We start from the raw sequence: 16,256 nt of genomic DNA on the forward strand, positions 1-16,256 counted from the left end.
TACTAACCTCATCCCGCCCCCTTGACTTGTCCGTCCTCCCTGGACTGACCTATCTCCTCCCTAACTCCCGACCTACACATTCACCTTTACTGGCTCCATCCCTGCCTCTTTGACCTGTCTGTCTCCTCTCCACCTATCTTCTCCTCTATCCATCTTCTATCCGCCTCCCCCTCTCTCCCTATTTATTTCAGAACCCCTTCCCCTCCCCCATTTTTGAAGAAGGGTCTAGGCCCGAAACGTCAGCCTTCTTGCTCCTCTGATGCTGCTTGGCCTGCTGTGTTCATCCAGCTCTACACCTTGTTACCTGGACTTGTGGGTTATTTTATGAGGAAACATTGGACAGGCAAGGCTTGCATCTTTGGAATTTAGAAGAGAAAATACGATCCTGACAATTCTTGAAAGAGTACATGTGAAAAGGGTGTTTACTGTTGTAGGATTATGCAGAAATAAGGTACATTGATAAAGAAAGTAAAGTTCTGCACATTCAAGACAGATGAGATTTTATTTACTTCACGGAGGTAACATTTGAATATTTTTAAGGCAGAGAAAGATAGATTCTTGACAAGAAAGTAGGTGGAAGGATATTCAAAAATGTGGGAACAATTAGATCAGCCATGATCTTGCTGAATGGCGGAGTAGGCTCAAAAATCTGACTATCCTGCTCTTATTTCATTTGTTCATAGACTGTGTAAAATTTGGGATAAATTGCACTTTTCTATGTTGTGCACTGACTGTGAAGATAAAGCTTAGAAGATTTAGAAAATAAATTTGCTTTACGATTGTAAGTTTTTCCTTTTCAAAAGTCCACAGTAACCTGACAAGGTAGGAAGTACAAACAGCATTAGACATAACTGAGGAGGAGCTTGAGTTATGGATGTGATATAAGGAACAAAAGGAAAGGGAACCTGTGAATCCCAAGAGGGAGGAAAAGGCAGGAAAACCCTTTTCCCATGTTGCACCTTGGATATTCTAATTTAGTGGGCCTTGGCAACAACAAATCTCCTCTCTTTCCTGTCTGTTGAGGGAGGTCAGTGTCTACTCCTTCTAAGATTTGCAGAGTATTAGATACTAGGGATGTTTTCATATTGATACAGACAGCCCATCTAGTCCATGCCAACTCTGTACAGCAATTCAGAAAGTCCCATTTCCCGATCCTATCTCTGTAGATTTCTTAAATGTATTTCCCTCAAATGCCTAACCAACTTTCTTTTAAAATCACTCTGCTTTTATTTATTTTTCATTGAATGTGGATACCATTTGGAAGGCCAGCAATTGTTACCCATTCCTAATTGTCCGAGAACAGAATTGTTTGCTAAGCCATTTCAGATTGCAGTTAAGTATCAATACAGTTCTGTGAATCTAGATTCACATGTAAGCAAGGCTGGGCAAGGACAGAAGATTTCCTTCCCTAAAGGACATCAATGAATCAGATGGATTTTTGTGACAACTGATGAAAGCTGTCATCGTCACCATTACACAGATCAGCAGATTTAATTGAAGTATATACAATGCTAAAGGGGAACGACAAAGTAGATGTAGAAAAGATGTTTCTTCACACTGCTGTTCACAGGCCTCCAGTCTGAAAATCAACCCTCCACTACCATCTGTCTCCTACCTTCAAGCAAATTTTATCTCCAAATGGCAAGCTCTCCCCGTATTCCATGTAATCTATCCTTGCTAACCAGCCTACCAACTGGCTAGAACCTTGTCAAACACTTTGCTAATGTCTATATAGACAATGACCACTGCTCTGCCTTCACCAAATCTTTTTGGTCAATTCTTCAAAAACTCAACCAAGTTAGTGAGATACGATTTCCCACGCTCAAAGCCATGTTGACTATCTCTAATCAGTCCTTGTCTTTCTGGAGAGGCCACTTTTAGAATTCTGCGTACAATTCTGGTTGCCCTTCTATAGGAAGGATGTTGTGAAACTTGAAAGGATGCATAAAAGATTTAAAAGGATGTTGCTGAGGTTGGAAGGTTTGAGCTAGAGGGAGAAGCTGAATAGGCTGGGGCCATTTTCTCTGGAGCATTGGGGACTGATGATTGACCTTATAAAGGTTTATAAAATCATGAGGGGCATGGATAGGGTGAATTGTCAAGGTCTTTTTCCCAGGGTAGGGGAATCCAAAACTAGAGGGGATAGAAATAAGGTGAGAGGGGAAAGATTTAAAAGGACCTGAGAGGTAACTTTGTGACGCAGATGGTGGTGTATGTATGGAATGTGCTGCCAGAGGAAGTGGTGGAGGTAAGTACAATTACAACATCTAAAAGACATCTGGGTGAGTAAATGAATAGGAAGGGTTTGAAGAGATATGGGCCCAGGTCAGGACTAGGTATAGGTCAGGACTAGATATAGGACTAGGTCAGATAGGGATATCTGATTGGCATCGGTGAGTTGGACTGAAGGGTCTGTTCCATACTGTGTGACACTATGACTTTATGACTCTATGTGGGGCAATCTAGAATGAGAGTTCACTGTTTTAGGAAACAGTAGAGAGACTTTGTTGAGGAGCATTCTGGGAGAAGTCAGCTCAGTCATCACAACTGATTCGCAGAGTGAGGAAGAACCCAGTGTCAAGGAACGGTAAACACCAAACATTACATTATTGTAGTGTTTCCATCCTTCCCTCTTCCTCTAACCAAAACTAAAAGAGGAGAGAGAAATTAAGAGAGGCTACTAGGAAGTTTTTGTAGCCTAGAGCTATTGGTATTTGGTCTGTTTGTAAAAATTGCTTTGTAATTTAAGTAGCCAGTTGATTTATGTGCAAGCTTAGGTGTACACTGGGTTTCAGCAAGTAAGGTGAACAAGGTAAAGGCAAGGTAAGATTCTTCTTTTTTCCTTCATGTAAAGGAGTAGAGATGACAGTTAGGGCAGTGCTGTGCTCCTCCTGCCAGACATGGGAGCAGTCTAGTGTTCCTGACGGCAATGTCTGCAGCTCTTCACAGACTGCACTGTTTGGTTGGAACAGCAGTTGAACACTGAGGAGCATACAGAGGGCAGACAGTGTGATAGACTCTAGTTATAGGGAGGTGGTCACAGCACAGGCTCAGTCAGGTAGAATCACAGAATCCCTACAGAGTGGGAACAAGCCCATCAGCCCAACAAATCCACACCGACCCTCGGAGCATCCCAACTAATCTACACATCCCTGAACACTATGGGCAATTTAGCACGGCCAATCCACCTAACCTGCACATCTTTGGAATGTGGGTGGAAACCGGAGCACCCGGAGGAAACCCACGCAGACACGGGGAGAATGTGCAAACTCCACACAGACAGTCATCCGAGGATGGAATCGAACCCGGGTCCTGGTGCTATGAGGCAGCAGTGCTATCCACTGAGCCACCATGCCACCCCATGGGTTATGGTGACTGCCAGGAGAAGCAGGCAGGTAGTGCAGGAATCTCCCGCGGCTATTCGCCTCTCTAACAGAAATACCATTTTGGATACTGTTGGCGGGGATAGCATTCAGGGGTATATAACAGCAGCAGCCAGGCCTGTGGCACCCCAACTGGCTCTGCTGTAGAGCAGGGTCCAGCAAGATCCAAGCTAGCAATAGTGGTAGCAGACACGCTAGCTAGGGGCACAGACAGGTGTTTCTGTGGCTGCGTTTGAGACTACAGGACAGTGTGTTGCCTCCCTGGTGTCAGGTACTAAATTGGAGGAAGGGCAAATTATGTCAGTATTGAGCAAGAGCTAGGGAGTGTCGATTGGGAGGACCTGTTATCACCAAGGATGTCTCTGAGCAGTTGCATGAAATTCTTAAGGGGAAAGGTGAGCAGCCAGAGGTCATTGTGCACAATGGTACCAATGACATAAGTAGAAAGAGGGATGAAGTCCTGCGGAGTGAGTATAGGATGTTAGGAAAGAGGCTGAAAAGCAGGACCTCAAAAGTAGTAATCTCTGGGTTACTACCAGTGCCGCATGCTGGTGAGGCAAGGAATAGAATGATAGGACAGATGAATGTGTGGCTAAGGAGCTGATGCAGAGGGCAGGGTTTCAGGTTCTTGGACCATTCGGACCTCTTCTGGGGCAGGGGTGACCTCCAGAAAGGGGAACCAATATCCTTGCAGGGAGGTCTGCTATTGCTACTTGGGAGGATTTAAACTAGAGTGGCAAGGGCTACAGCAGCAGATCTGAACAAGTGGAGGGATTGAGGGGAAGGTAGATGTTGCGACCAGAAAAAAACAGAAAGGAAGGACAGGCAGAGACAGATAAATGAACATAATGGTACTAATGGACTGAAATGTTTATTTCAATGCAAGGACTGTTATAGGTGAGGCAGATGAGCTTAGAGCCTGGACCAGTACATGGGACTATGATTTTTGTGGCCTTTACAGATACTTGGTTGAGAAGGGGCCAGGACTGGCTGCTCAATGTTCCAGGGTTTAATTGTTTTAGACAAGATGGAGGGGAAGGTAAAAGAGGTGGAAGGAGTTGCATTATTAATCAGGGAGAATGTTACATCTGCACTCAGACAGGACATACTGGAGGATTCAACCACTAATGCAATTTGGGTAGAGCTCAAAAATAAGATGGGTGCAATCACTCTGAAAGGATTATTCTATAGGCCCCCCAACAGCCACTGAGGAACAAATATGTAGGTAGATTATGGAGAGATGCAATAAAAACAGAGTTGTCATAGTGGGTAACTTTAACTTCCTCAATACTGACTGGGACTCCATTGGCGCAAGAGGCTTAGACAATGCAGAGTTTGTTGAGTGCATCCAAAAGGGTTTCTTGAAACAGTATGTGGATAGTCTAACTAGAGGAGAGGCCAATCTGGACCTTGTATTGGCTAATGAGCCTGGCCAGGTGACAGTGGGAGAGCATTTTGGAAACAGTGATCATAATTCCTTATGTTTTAAGATAGCGATGAATAAGCAAGGTCAGGACCTTGCAGGAAGGTACTAAATTGGAGGAAGGGCAAATTACGTCAGTATTGAGCAAGAACTAGGGAATGTCGATTGGGAGGACCTGTTATCACCAAGTCCACATTTGACATGTGGGAACTATTTAAAGACCTGCTGATGAGAGTTCATGACTGGCATGTTCCAGAAAGGAGGAAGGACAAGAATGACAAGGTAAGGGACTCTTGGATAATGACGGAGGTTGTAAATTTAGTCAAAAGGGAAAAAAGAAGCATATGTAAGGTTTAGGAAGTGAAAATTAGACAGGGCTCGTGAGGAATATAAAGAAAGCAGGAAAGAACTGAAGCAGGGAATTAGGAGAGCAAGAAGGAGTCATGAAATGACCTTGGCAAGTACGGTTAAAGAGAATCCCAAGGCATTCTATACATATATTAAAAACAAGAGGATAACTAGAGAGGAGGTAGAGTCACTCAAGGATAAAGGAGAGAACTTGTACTTGGAGGCAGAGGATGTGAGTGAGATCCGAAAAGAGTACTTTGCAAAGGTATTCACCCAGGAGAAGGATATGGAGTATAGTGAGATTTGTGTGGAGCATACCAATATGCTAGGGCATTTTGAGATCAATAAAGAAGTGGTGTTGTATCTATTGAAGAGCATTAAGGTGGATATGCAAGGAATGGAGTGATATGGATCAAAGGCAGGCAGAAGGGATTAGTTTAATTTAGCATCATGTTCAGCACAACATTGTGGGCTGAAGGGCTCTCCTGAGCTGTCCAGTTCCATGTTCTATGAAATGGAATAGTAGATTTAAAACAGAGATGAAGAGGAATTACTTCTCTTAAAAGGTCATAAATCTGTGGAATTCACTATCCCATAGTGTGCTAGATAATGTAATTTAAGGAGAAGATGGATAGATTTTTAATTAATAATGAGTTGAAGGATTACGGAGAGTGGGCAGGAAAGTGACTTTGAAGCCAAGATGAGATCAGCCATGATCCTATCAAATAGCGAAGCAGGCTCGAGGGGCTGAATTGTTTCCATATGCTACTGGTTCTTATGTTCTTTTTATTAACTGAATTCAATGTCCAGCAGCTGTTATGATGGAATTTGAAACCATGTCCTCTAACATTATGTTGGGCTTCTGGAATACCAGTTCAATATTATTACCATAATGCACAGTCTCCCCCACCCTCCTATGCAGGTCATTACCACTCACTGAGTAAAAAAAAATTCTTCCTCACTTCCCCCAGAACCTCTTGCCAAAAACCCTTAAATCTGAGTTTCTAACCCCTTTACAATCAGCTAATCAGACAAGTTTTTCTTTGTTGATCTATCTAAACCGGTAACAAACTAGTGCAACTATCCTCACAATTTCCAAGACTAACAATCCCCTCTTCTCAACCCTCATCTTGTAAAAAAATTTCCTCATCCTTGGAACTTAGTAAACCATGAGTAAATATCCTCTGTGAGGATATCCTCTATATCTTGATATCCTCTATCAAGAAAATTCATATCGTCCTTAAAACTTGCAAGCAAAAACTGGAGGTGCAATATTTAGTTGTGGTCTAGCCAAAGTTTTATAAAGTTTCATTATATTCCTGCTTTGTGTTCATAATATAAGAAATTGGAAAGAGGGCAGGTCATTTAGCCCTTCAAGTTGACTCTGCCATTCAGTGAAATAATAACTGAGCTTCTACTTCAACACCATTTTTCTTGCACTGCCCCCACATATTTTAATGGCTTTAATACCAAGAAATCTATTGATCTTAATCCTGAGCATATTCAGCAACTGAATCTCCACAGCCCACTGGGAAAGAGACTTCCAAAAATTCCTCACCCTCTGAAAGAAGAAATATCTCCCTATCTCTTTTCTAAATGCCATGTCCTTTATTCTGAGACTCTGTCCTCTGGCTCTAATTTCCCTCAGGTAGACGAAACATCTCTCCTGCATCGGTCTTTTGATCCCGGTAACACGTTTGAATGAAATCACCTCCTATTCTTCTAAATTCCAGAGAATATAGTCACATCTATTTAATATTTCCCTGTATGCCTGGAATTAGTTAAGGAAACCAAATTGCATTTAATTCCGAATGCAGGCTCATGATGCATTTATAATTCTCAGGATTCCATTTGACACTGCTCTCTCAACAGCTCCTTCTGCTTCCAAAGAAAAGATCTATGTACATGAATCTTCTGCCCCTAGCCTCTGAACCCTCTTTACAACTGTGTCATTAAGTTTACATTGCCTCCTCATCCTTTCTGTCAAAATTTAACAAATTTGTTTGTGTTAAATTCCAACTGCCTCTAGTCTGAGCGTTCTGCTAGTCCTCTGAAATCAATGGGTGTCACCCTTTCTGTCATGGATCCTCACGGAACATCATTACATCTATTTTCTAGTCTGAAAGACCACCACTTAACCATTCCTCACTGTTTTCTAAGGTAACTACCTCCTAAGGTAACTCTTTATCCAAGCTGACAGTGACCCTCTTATTCCATAAGTTTCAAAGTTTTTAACCAACCTGTAATTTGGTACTTTGTCAGGTGTTTTCTTAAAATCCATTCAGAAGTCTATTCCCTTCATCAAGCATTATTTCACCAAAAAGAAATTAGAATAGTGAAGCCTTTTACAAATCTCAACCGGCTCTCTGAAATTAACTAAATTTTTCCAATTTCCTGCTTATCTTTTCTACTGATTTCTTGCTTGTAAAACCTTACCCACCACAGATGTTAAACCAATTAGCCTATAGCTAATAAGAATAACCTCAAATCTTTTCCTGAACAGGGCTGTCATTTGATGCTCTCCATTCTATTGGCACCTCCCCTATATCGAGGGAAACTTGAAAGTTTCTGACAAGCTGTTCTGCTATTCCTACCCCAACTTACTTGGAAAGCCATCCAGAGCAGCTCACCCAATGCATTCTAAATATTGCCAGACTTTCCATTACCCCCTTCATCTCAATTTTCACTTTGTTTCTAATTGCTACAATCTCCACTTCTTCTGACATTTTGTCAGCATTCCCTTTCTTAATAAACACCAATTAAAATACTCCTTAGGTATTCTATGTTTTCTAATCAACTTGGTCAGAATTGTTATTAGACAAATCTGGAGCGCATGGAACTGTCCAGACAGGGACACTACCAACACATAGAACATAGAACAGTGCAGCACAGTACAGGCCCTTTGGCCCACGATGTTGTGCCGAACTTTTACCAGAAACCTAAGGTCTATCTAACCTCCACCGCTACTTTATACTATCATCCATATGCCTATCTAATAGCTGCCTAAATGCCCCTAATGAGGCCGACTCCACTACCCTCTCCGGCAATGCATTCCACGCCCCTACCACTCTCTGAGTAAAGAACCTAACTCTGACGTCTCCCCGATATTTACCTCCTTTCACTTTAAAACAATGTCCCCTCGTAAAAGCTACCTCCACCCTAGGAAAAAGTCTCTGGCTGTCTACTCTATCTATACCTCTGATCATTTTGTACACCTCTATCAAGTCACCTCTCATCCTTCGTCGTTCTAAAGAGAAAAGCCCTAGCTCTCTCAACCTTTCCTCGTAAGACCTTCCCTCCATTCCAGGCAACATCCTGGTAAATCTCCTCTGCACCTTTTCCAACACTTCCGCATCTTTCCTGTCACGAGGTGACCAGAACTGGACATAATACTCCAGATGTGGCCGAACCAGGCTTTTGTATAGCTGGAGCATAACTTCACGGCTCTTGAACTCAATCCCTCTATTAATGAAAGCTAACACACCATACGTCTTCTTAACAACTCTATCCACCTGGGTGGCAGCTTTCAGGGAACTGTGAACATGAACCCCAAGATCCCTCTGCTCCTCCACACGGCCAAGAATCTTTCCGTTAACCCTATACTCTGCTTTCAAGTTTGTCCTTCCAAAATGAATCACCTCACGCTTTTCAGGGTTAAACTCCATCTGCCACTTCTCAGCCCAGCTCTGCATTCCATCGATGTCCCTTTGTAACCTAGAATAGCCCACCGCACTATCCACAATGTGACCCACCTTTGTATCGTCCACAAACTTGCTAATCCACCCTTCCACTCCTTCATCCAAATCATTTACAAAAATCAAAAATAGAAGAGGACCCAGAACAGATCCTTGTGATACACCACTCGTAACTGAGCACAACGTTGAATATTTTCCGTCCACTACCACCCTTTGTCTTCTAAGGGTCAGCCAATTTTGAATCCAATCTGCCACATTTCCCCCTATCCCATGCCTCCTTACCTTCTGCATGAGCCTACCATGGGGAACCTTATCAAACGCCTTCCTTAAATCCACGTATACCACATCCACCGCTCTACTTTCATCCATGTGTTTGGTCACCTTTTCAAAGAATTCAATAAGGTTTGTGAGGCATGATCTACCCCTCACAAATCCATGCTGACTATCACGAATCAAACTGTGCCTTTCCAAGTGATCATAAATCCTGTCTCTCAGAGCCCTTTCCAATAATTTTCCCACCACTGACGTAAGACTAACTGGTCTGTAATTTCCGGGGTTATCCCTGTTCCCTTTTTTGAACAAGGGAATGATGTTTGCCTCTTTCCAATCTTCCGGCACTATACCCGTGGACAGTGAGGACGAAAAGATCATCACCAAAGGCACTGCGATCTCGTCCCTCACTTCCCATAGAATCCTTGGATAAATCCCATCAGGCCCGGAGGACTTATCTATCTTCAACTTCCTCAAAATTCCTAGCACATCTTCTTTACTAACATCAACCTCCTCTAGCCTACCTGCCTGTTTCACAACGTCCTCCTCTACAACTAGGTCCCTCTCAGTTGTGAATACTGAAGAAAAGTATTCATTAAGGACCTCTCCTATCTCTTTAGACTCTGTGCACAAATTCCCTTTACAATCCTTGATTGGCTCTACCTTTTCTCTGGTCATTCTCTTGTTCTGCACACACGTGTAAAAAGCCTTGGAGTTTTCCTTGATCCTATCCGCCAAGGTTTTCTCATGCCCCCTTATAGCTCTCCTAAGCCCTTTCTTCAGCTCCTTCCTGGATAACTTGTACCCCTCTAGAGCCTTTTCCGTTCCTCTTTTCCTAAACCTTACATAAGCCTCCTTCTTCCTCTTAACCAGTCGTTCAACCTCTCTCAAGAACCATGGCTCCCTCACTCAACCGCATCTTCTCTGCCTGCTAGGGACAAACATATCGAGCACATGCAGTATGCATTCCTTAAACAATCTCCACATTTCTGTGGTGCTCTTCCTTGACAGCATCTGTTCCCAATTTATGTTATCCAGTAGTGCCACAGCACAAGTGCCCTCCTCCTGAGGTATTCTAGACTTGCCTTGAAATTTATTTCATCATGGACTGATTTTATCAATATTTTCAAGATATTAGGTGGAACAGATAGTAAATAAAGAGAAATTATTTTCACTTTGGGGAAGGTTGCGGCCAGCAGATATAAACTAAAAATCAGAGCCAGACCTTTCAAGAGTGAAATTAGGGACAGTTCTCAGCAGAATGGGTGGTGAAAGGTTAGAACTCTCATATTAGGTCAATTGTAAATTTTAAATTTGAGATCGATAGCTTATTCTTATCCAACCGTATTAAGGGATATGGGCCAAAGGTCCATATTGAGTTACGTCACACATCAGGCACAATCACAAAGAAATTCAGAACAGGTTCAAGGGACTGAATGTCCTACTCCTATTCCTAAATGCACTGCTCAATTTTTGTTTTAAGCTGTGTACTCATTGACACCACAAAACAGTCTTACAGTAGTGTCTGGGGTGGCTGAAGTGTATCATTCTTCTGCAGACATTATTTTAATAGTTAGGCATATGAAGAACACCAGTCAGATCGTTTGTTTTCCTATGGTGTCTTTGAAATTAAGGGTAGTGAATACTCAGACTGCAAATACTTTGATCTTCTAGTTGCATTTGTGTTAATTTAGGATTTTTGTTCGTTTTTTGTACAATACCTGTAGCTTCAACATTACTGTTAGCTTTCTCAATCTAGTAATGCCTTGATTAAAAGCAACATTTATTTAATTTCAGAGCAGTCATGTATCATCACTTCCTTATTGATGACGGTAACATATTCCAGCACTGTATTTGCAAAATTAGAGATATCACAGATTATTTAGGTAAAAGTGCCCAGCATACAGTGTTTTTTTTTTCTGAACATGCTTAGGGTAAATTTGAAATAATGGCTCCAGTTGTGAAACTGATGTAATGTTCTATGTTATAGATTAACTTTTCTAGATATTCCTCATTATGTGGATTTCTGGGGCTTTCACTTGCACTGGACATTGAACTTTGCATTGAATCATTAATACCTATTGTCATTACATGTAGTATCAACATCTAAGTATCTTTCTATACCATTATAATTGTGAAATTAAATCCTTACTTACAGCATGATGAAACAGGAACACTTATAGCTAGAATAATCCAGGCAATGTCAATTTTACTGAGGCAAATAGTTGCTTTTTCTTGAGGCTCATCTACTTCAGTTACTTGGGAAATATTGCTGAGTATTTCAGGGCCCCTAGTTTCTGCAGGGACTATTCTGTTCAGGAAGTTTCCTGCTGCTGTTGTGTCAGATTCGGAGAAGGTTGAAGAGATTCCAGGTGTAGACAAAGTTGACAGAATGACAGAATTAGATAAAGAATCACTTTTCATCATGCTGAATGTTGTCATGGAGATTGAAGTGTAAGATGCAATCATAGCTGACAGGTTTTGATCACCAACTTTCAAAAAATCACTTGTTGTTACAACAGATAATTCCAGGTTACGACGTGGCTGCGATTCAAATGATACACCATGAAGGCTAGAAGTAACCTGTGACTCAGAAGTAATCATCAGATTAAGTGGCAAGGCAGGAAGAAGTGAAACCCTTTCTTCTGTAATGTTTGATTCCTCTGTGTGCCAGAGATTCTTAAGGGCATGCAGGTAGTTGGTCTCTTTCAGTGTGACTGCATCATTTGAAGATTTCAACATCTTGGTATTATGGATGTCAGAGGTTCTCAAAACCAGCTCAGTTTGATAGTTACTAGATGAAGACATTGTTTCAAAATCTCTGTGGTATATTCTAGTAGTAAATGAGGAATGCAGTATTACATTGCCAAGAAGTTGTCCAGGATCCACTAACTCAAAATTATGAAGCAGAGATGGTCGTTCCTTTAAATATGCTCGCTCTGAATACAAAGTATTTTGATTATACATGGAAATTATGACCTCCTTTGTTCTGTGATAATTGTTGGCAATATCCAGTGGTGAAACTGACAACGGTAACCGAGTGACAGTAGGTGTGGGTTCAATTAAGCTGGTGTCAATCAGCTTGATGTCATGGACTATCTGAAGATATTTCAAGATATTTTCATCTGTATCTGAGATCCTATGCAAGTTAATATGATCCATTACTTTGGAGTTAGCACTAGGTTTAAGAAGTACGGTGCTTAGGGTAGTTAAGTCTATTGGATGATTTTGAGACCTTGAGTTAGGAGACAATTCTTGTGCAGTGGATTTTCGTTCTTCTGACAATGTCAGGATCAGTAGAACAACTAAATGCAAATAAGAATAAAATGTTACTTGAAGTCAACAGCAAGTGATAGTAACATAGCATACAATAAAGCAATGATACAGCATAGAGATAGGCATTCATCCCATCGTCCCTATAATGGCTCATTCAATTCGCCTGCATAACCCCATAGTCTTACAAATCAGTGCTCTTTAAGTATTTAGTCAATTACCTTTTGAATGTTACCATTATATATGCATTTGGCAATCTTTCAGACAGTACATTCCAGATAATAAATAATCTCCTGATATTTTTTGTTGGCAATCGCCTTAAATCTGTATCTTCTGTTTATCTACTTTCCAGCCACAAGAAGCAGTTTCTCCTTGTTTACTTTATCAAAACTATTCCTGGTTAAAACCCCACCGAATTTCTCTGCTCAAAGGTGGACAGCTTCTCCCAATCTTTCCACATACCATTCCTGCGTCAATTTGCTTCTGTACCTCTGTATCATCCTTCCTATAGTGTGATGTCCAGAACTGGAAACAATACCATAGCTTAGGCCTAACAAGTTTTTCTTTTTATTTAACATAATTTCTTTCTGTTCTACACAATGCCAGCCAGCCTTCCAGACAGCCAAAATGCAATGGAAATGAGGGTGGGAAGCAAAGAGCATTGTCAAAGAAAAGAGAAGACAATGACCAAGGGACATGGCACTAGGGTTCAGAGGGGCAGTGGTACTTAATCTCAAGGTATTATGCACAGAAAGTTGTTGGGGGAGGTGGGCTACAGTGAAGCAACAGTCTGCCTGCCATGAGCCTAATTCACAATAGTTGTCATGGCTGCAGCCCTAAGAAGAAGCAATGCAGAAGAACGTTGGTTTGGGCACCAACAGGAACATAGCAGGAATGTCAGAAGCAGCAAGAAGACTAGCCTCTGGATAGGCAAGCTGGAGAAAATCTGATTTTCAGGAGTTGAGAATAGAGCTGAGAAAAGTCAAATGGGCAACAATATTGACAAATAATGATGTGGGACAACAATTAAGTGTTCAACAAAGCACAGAAAAAGCATATTCCGCTTAAAAAAGAATGAATTAAACATTAGTGAGACTCCACACGAGTAAAGATTTAGGAGGAAGGCTTAGGAAAGGGGCCTATACAGATAATAGAGGACTCTGTGATGAGACAGAACAAGAAAGAATTGGGAAAGAAGCTTAAACATTAGAAACGCAAGGCTGAACAATTAAATTATCAAGAAACAGTAAGGTCAAATATCTTACAGTCAGATCATTAAAAGGTTGTGATAGGAATCGGACAATTGCAAAATAGTTTGGATAATATGACAGGCAAACATCAAAAGATGGCAGAAATATTACAGAAAAACTTTGCTTTTGTATTTACAGAGCAGATACGACAACTAGCCACAACATTCAGGACAAGATCAGCCATGAGAAAAACATCTTAATGTTTCAGGTCCAGTGACCTTTTGTCAGAACTGATTGATCATTCTTGCTGCCAGACCTGCTGGACTTTTCAAGCAATTTCTGTTTTTGTTTCTGATCCATAGGCTTCTGATCAATAACAAAGAACAAGAACAAAGAAAATTACAGCACAGGAACAGGCCCTTCGGCCCTCTAAGCCTGCGCCGATCCAGATCCTTTATCTAAACCTGTTGCCTATTTTCCAAGGATCTGTGTCCCTCTGCTCCCTGCCCATTCATGTATCTGTCTAGATACATCTTAAATGACACTATCGTGCCCGCCTCTACCACCTCCGCTGGCAACACGTTCCAGGCACCCACCACCCTCTGCGTAAAGAACTTTCCACGCACATCTCCCTTAAACTTTTCCCCTCTCACCTTGAAATCGTGACCCCTAGTAATTGAGTCCCCCACTCTGGGAAAAAGATTCTTGCTATCCACCCTGTCTATACCTGTCATGATTTTGTAGATCTCAATTAGGTCCCCCCTCAACCTCCGTCTTTCTAATGTAAATAATCCTAATCTACTCAACCTCTCTTCATAGCTAGCGCCCTCCATACCAGGCAACATCCTGGTGAACCTCCTCTGCACCCTCTCCAAAGCATTCACAATAGGCTTCCTTCTGCCCAAGGACCAGCAGTGGAAGCCACAACATCTGATCATATTATCCTGATTCAAGTTTGACACCCAGGTTAAAGCAGTTTTAGCTTTTTGGAGGGATACACAACACTCTAGGAAGTCACATAAGTGCCACCATCTTCTCTCCAATACCTCTATCTCTGCTACTGATCTGTGCTCCCATCAAGGATCATGCTATACCACTTACTATTTTCTAAATATCTTCCCACTTGTTCTCACCTAGACCAACCTTTGACACCACTAACCCTGCAAGCCCACTGCACTGCTTACTCACTGGTGCAGGACACCTCCTCACCCTACCAATAGCTGTGCCACCCACTTTTACTTGCTGTGATACCTCCCTCTCTCTCATTCCAGGAGGAAAATTGCCCATAATAGGGGAGACATAGTCAAGACTGTGATGTGCTGTCCATTATTTGGCGCCTCATCTCTAATGAGAAAACAATCCTGACTCTGTCAGCACAGTGTGGAGCTGGAGGAACACAGCAGGTCAGGCAGCATCAGAGGAACAGGAAAGTCAACATTTCGGGTCTGAACCCTTAATCAGAACCGAAACATCGACCTTCCTGTTCCTATGATACTGCCTGACCTGCTGTGTTCCTCCAGCTTCACACTGTGTTGACTCTGACTCCAGCATCTGCAGTTCTTGCTATCTGAGTGACTTACAATCCTGACTGATTGCCCCGATAGGCATTTGATTGGTATCAGACGCTGTCCTTGACTTATTTCACTGGGGTCCCCTGAGCAGATTGCCACTTGACTTGACTTGATTGAAATCTGCTGATAGCTACAACAATTTTCCTAGTTTTGTGTCTACATTAAACAGCACATAATGAGCAGTATGAGTAGTAACCTGGGACAGTGCTAGAACTAATCCTAGGAAATGGAACTGGTTGAACCATAAATTTTACAATACAAAAGGAAGCCATTTGACCCATCATGTCTGTACTGTTTCCAGAAAGAGCTAAGCAGCTAATCTCATTCTCTAGCCCTAACTCTGTTGACCTTGAAATTCATCATTTTCAAAATATATATCAAGCTCTCTTTTGAAAGCTCTTATGGAATTTACCTTCACCAGTCTCCCAGGCAGCACATTCCAAATCCTAACATTTCTCTGACTAAAAGAAGTTTCACCTCATCTCACTTCCAGCTCTCCTGCTGACAATATTGGAATTGTGACCACACCCCCTACTTACTGACATGTCGAAACAGAATATCCTTCTTTACTCTGTCAAAATTGTTCATACTTTTGAACACTTCAATAAGGTCACCGCTTAATCTTTTCTGCCCCAAGGAGAATAAGCCCAATTTCTCTCATTTTCCCTTGTATTTAAAATCCCTCTTTCCTGATGTCACTCTAATGAATGTACTTTGCATTCCCTCCAGGGCTTTAACATCCTTCCTTCAATAGGTGTCCAGAACTGAACACAATACTCCAAATGTGGTCTAGCCAATGAATTGTGGAGGTGCAGCATCACTTCCTTGTTTTTGTAACATGTGCCACTATTTATAAACTCAAGGATCCTATTATCCTTCTTAACAAGTAAAGGGGAAAGAGTGTAGAAGTGTAGTTTTTTTTATAGAAGTATAGTTTTCTCACAGGTCTGTAGTAAGTGACAAATATATAGGTAAGGGCTAAAAGTAAGGATTGAAAGAGCACTTGCTTGCTGCTGCAGAGACAGGCAGCTAGTTGAAAGATAGTTCCCAAGGGAACAGGCCATGGAATGTTCCAGACGGGAAACAAATTAGTCTGCAGATGT

The 16,256-nt window shown here is 41.8% G+C and overlaps 1 protein-coding gene across 3 annotated transcripts in view; it reads right to left on the minus strand.

Moving 5' to 3' along the window:
• The window catches only part of tmem108 (transmembrane protein 108), a 94,980-nt gene extending 79,095 nt beyond the window's left edge, over positions 1 to 15,885 (minus strand). For all 3 annotated transcript variants that reach the window (XM_048615365.1, XM_048615359.1, XM_048615354.1), the window contains exons 1-2: positions 15,867 to 15,885; positions 11,276 to 12,424 (exon numbers count right to left, since the gene is read on the minus strand). In XM_048615365.1, the coding sequence (XP_048471322.1) occupies positions 11,276 to 12,424; positions 15,867 to 15,873 (1,156 nt within the window). In that variant the 5' untranslated portion in view covers positions 15,874 to 15,885. The remainder of the gene's footprint in view (positions 1 to 11,275; positions 12,425 to 15,866) is intronic.
• Between the last annotated feature and the right edge of the window lie 371 nt (positions 15,886 to 16,256).

Source organism: Rhincodon typus, chromosome 2 (assembly GCF_021869965.1).
Source record: "Rhincodon typus isolate 14 chromosome 2, sRhiTyp1.1, whole genome shotgun sequence".
Lineage (NCBI taxonomy): Eukaryota > Metazoa > Chordata > Chondrichthyes > Orectolobiformes > Rhincodontidae > Rhincodon > Rhincodon typus.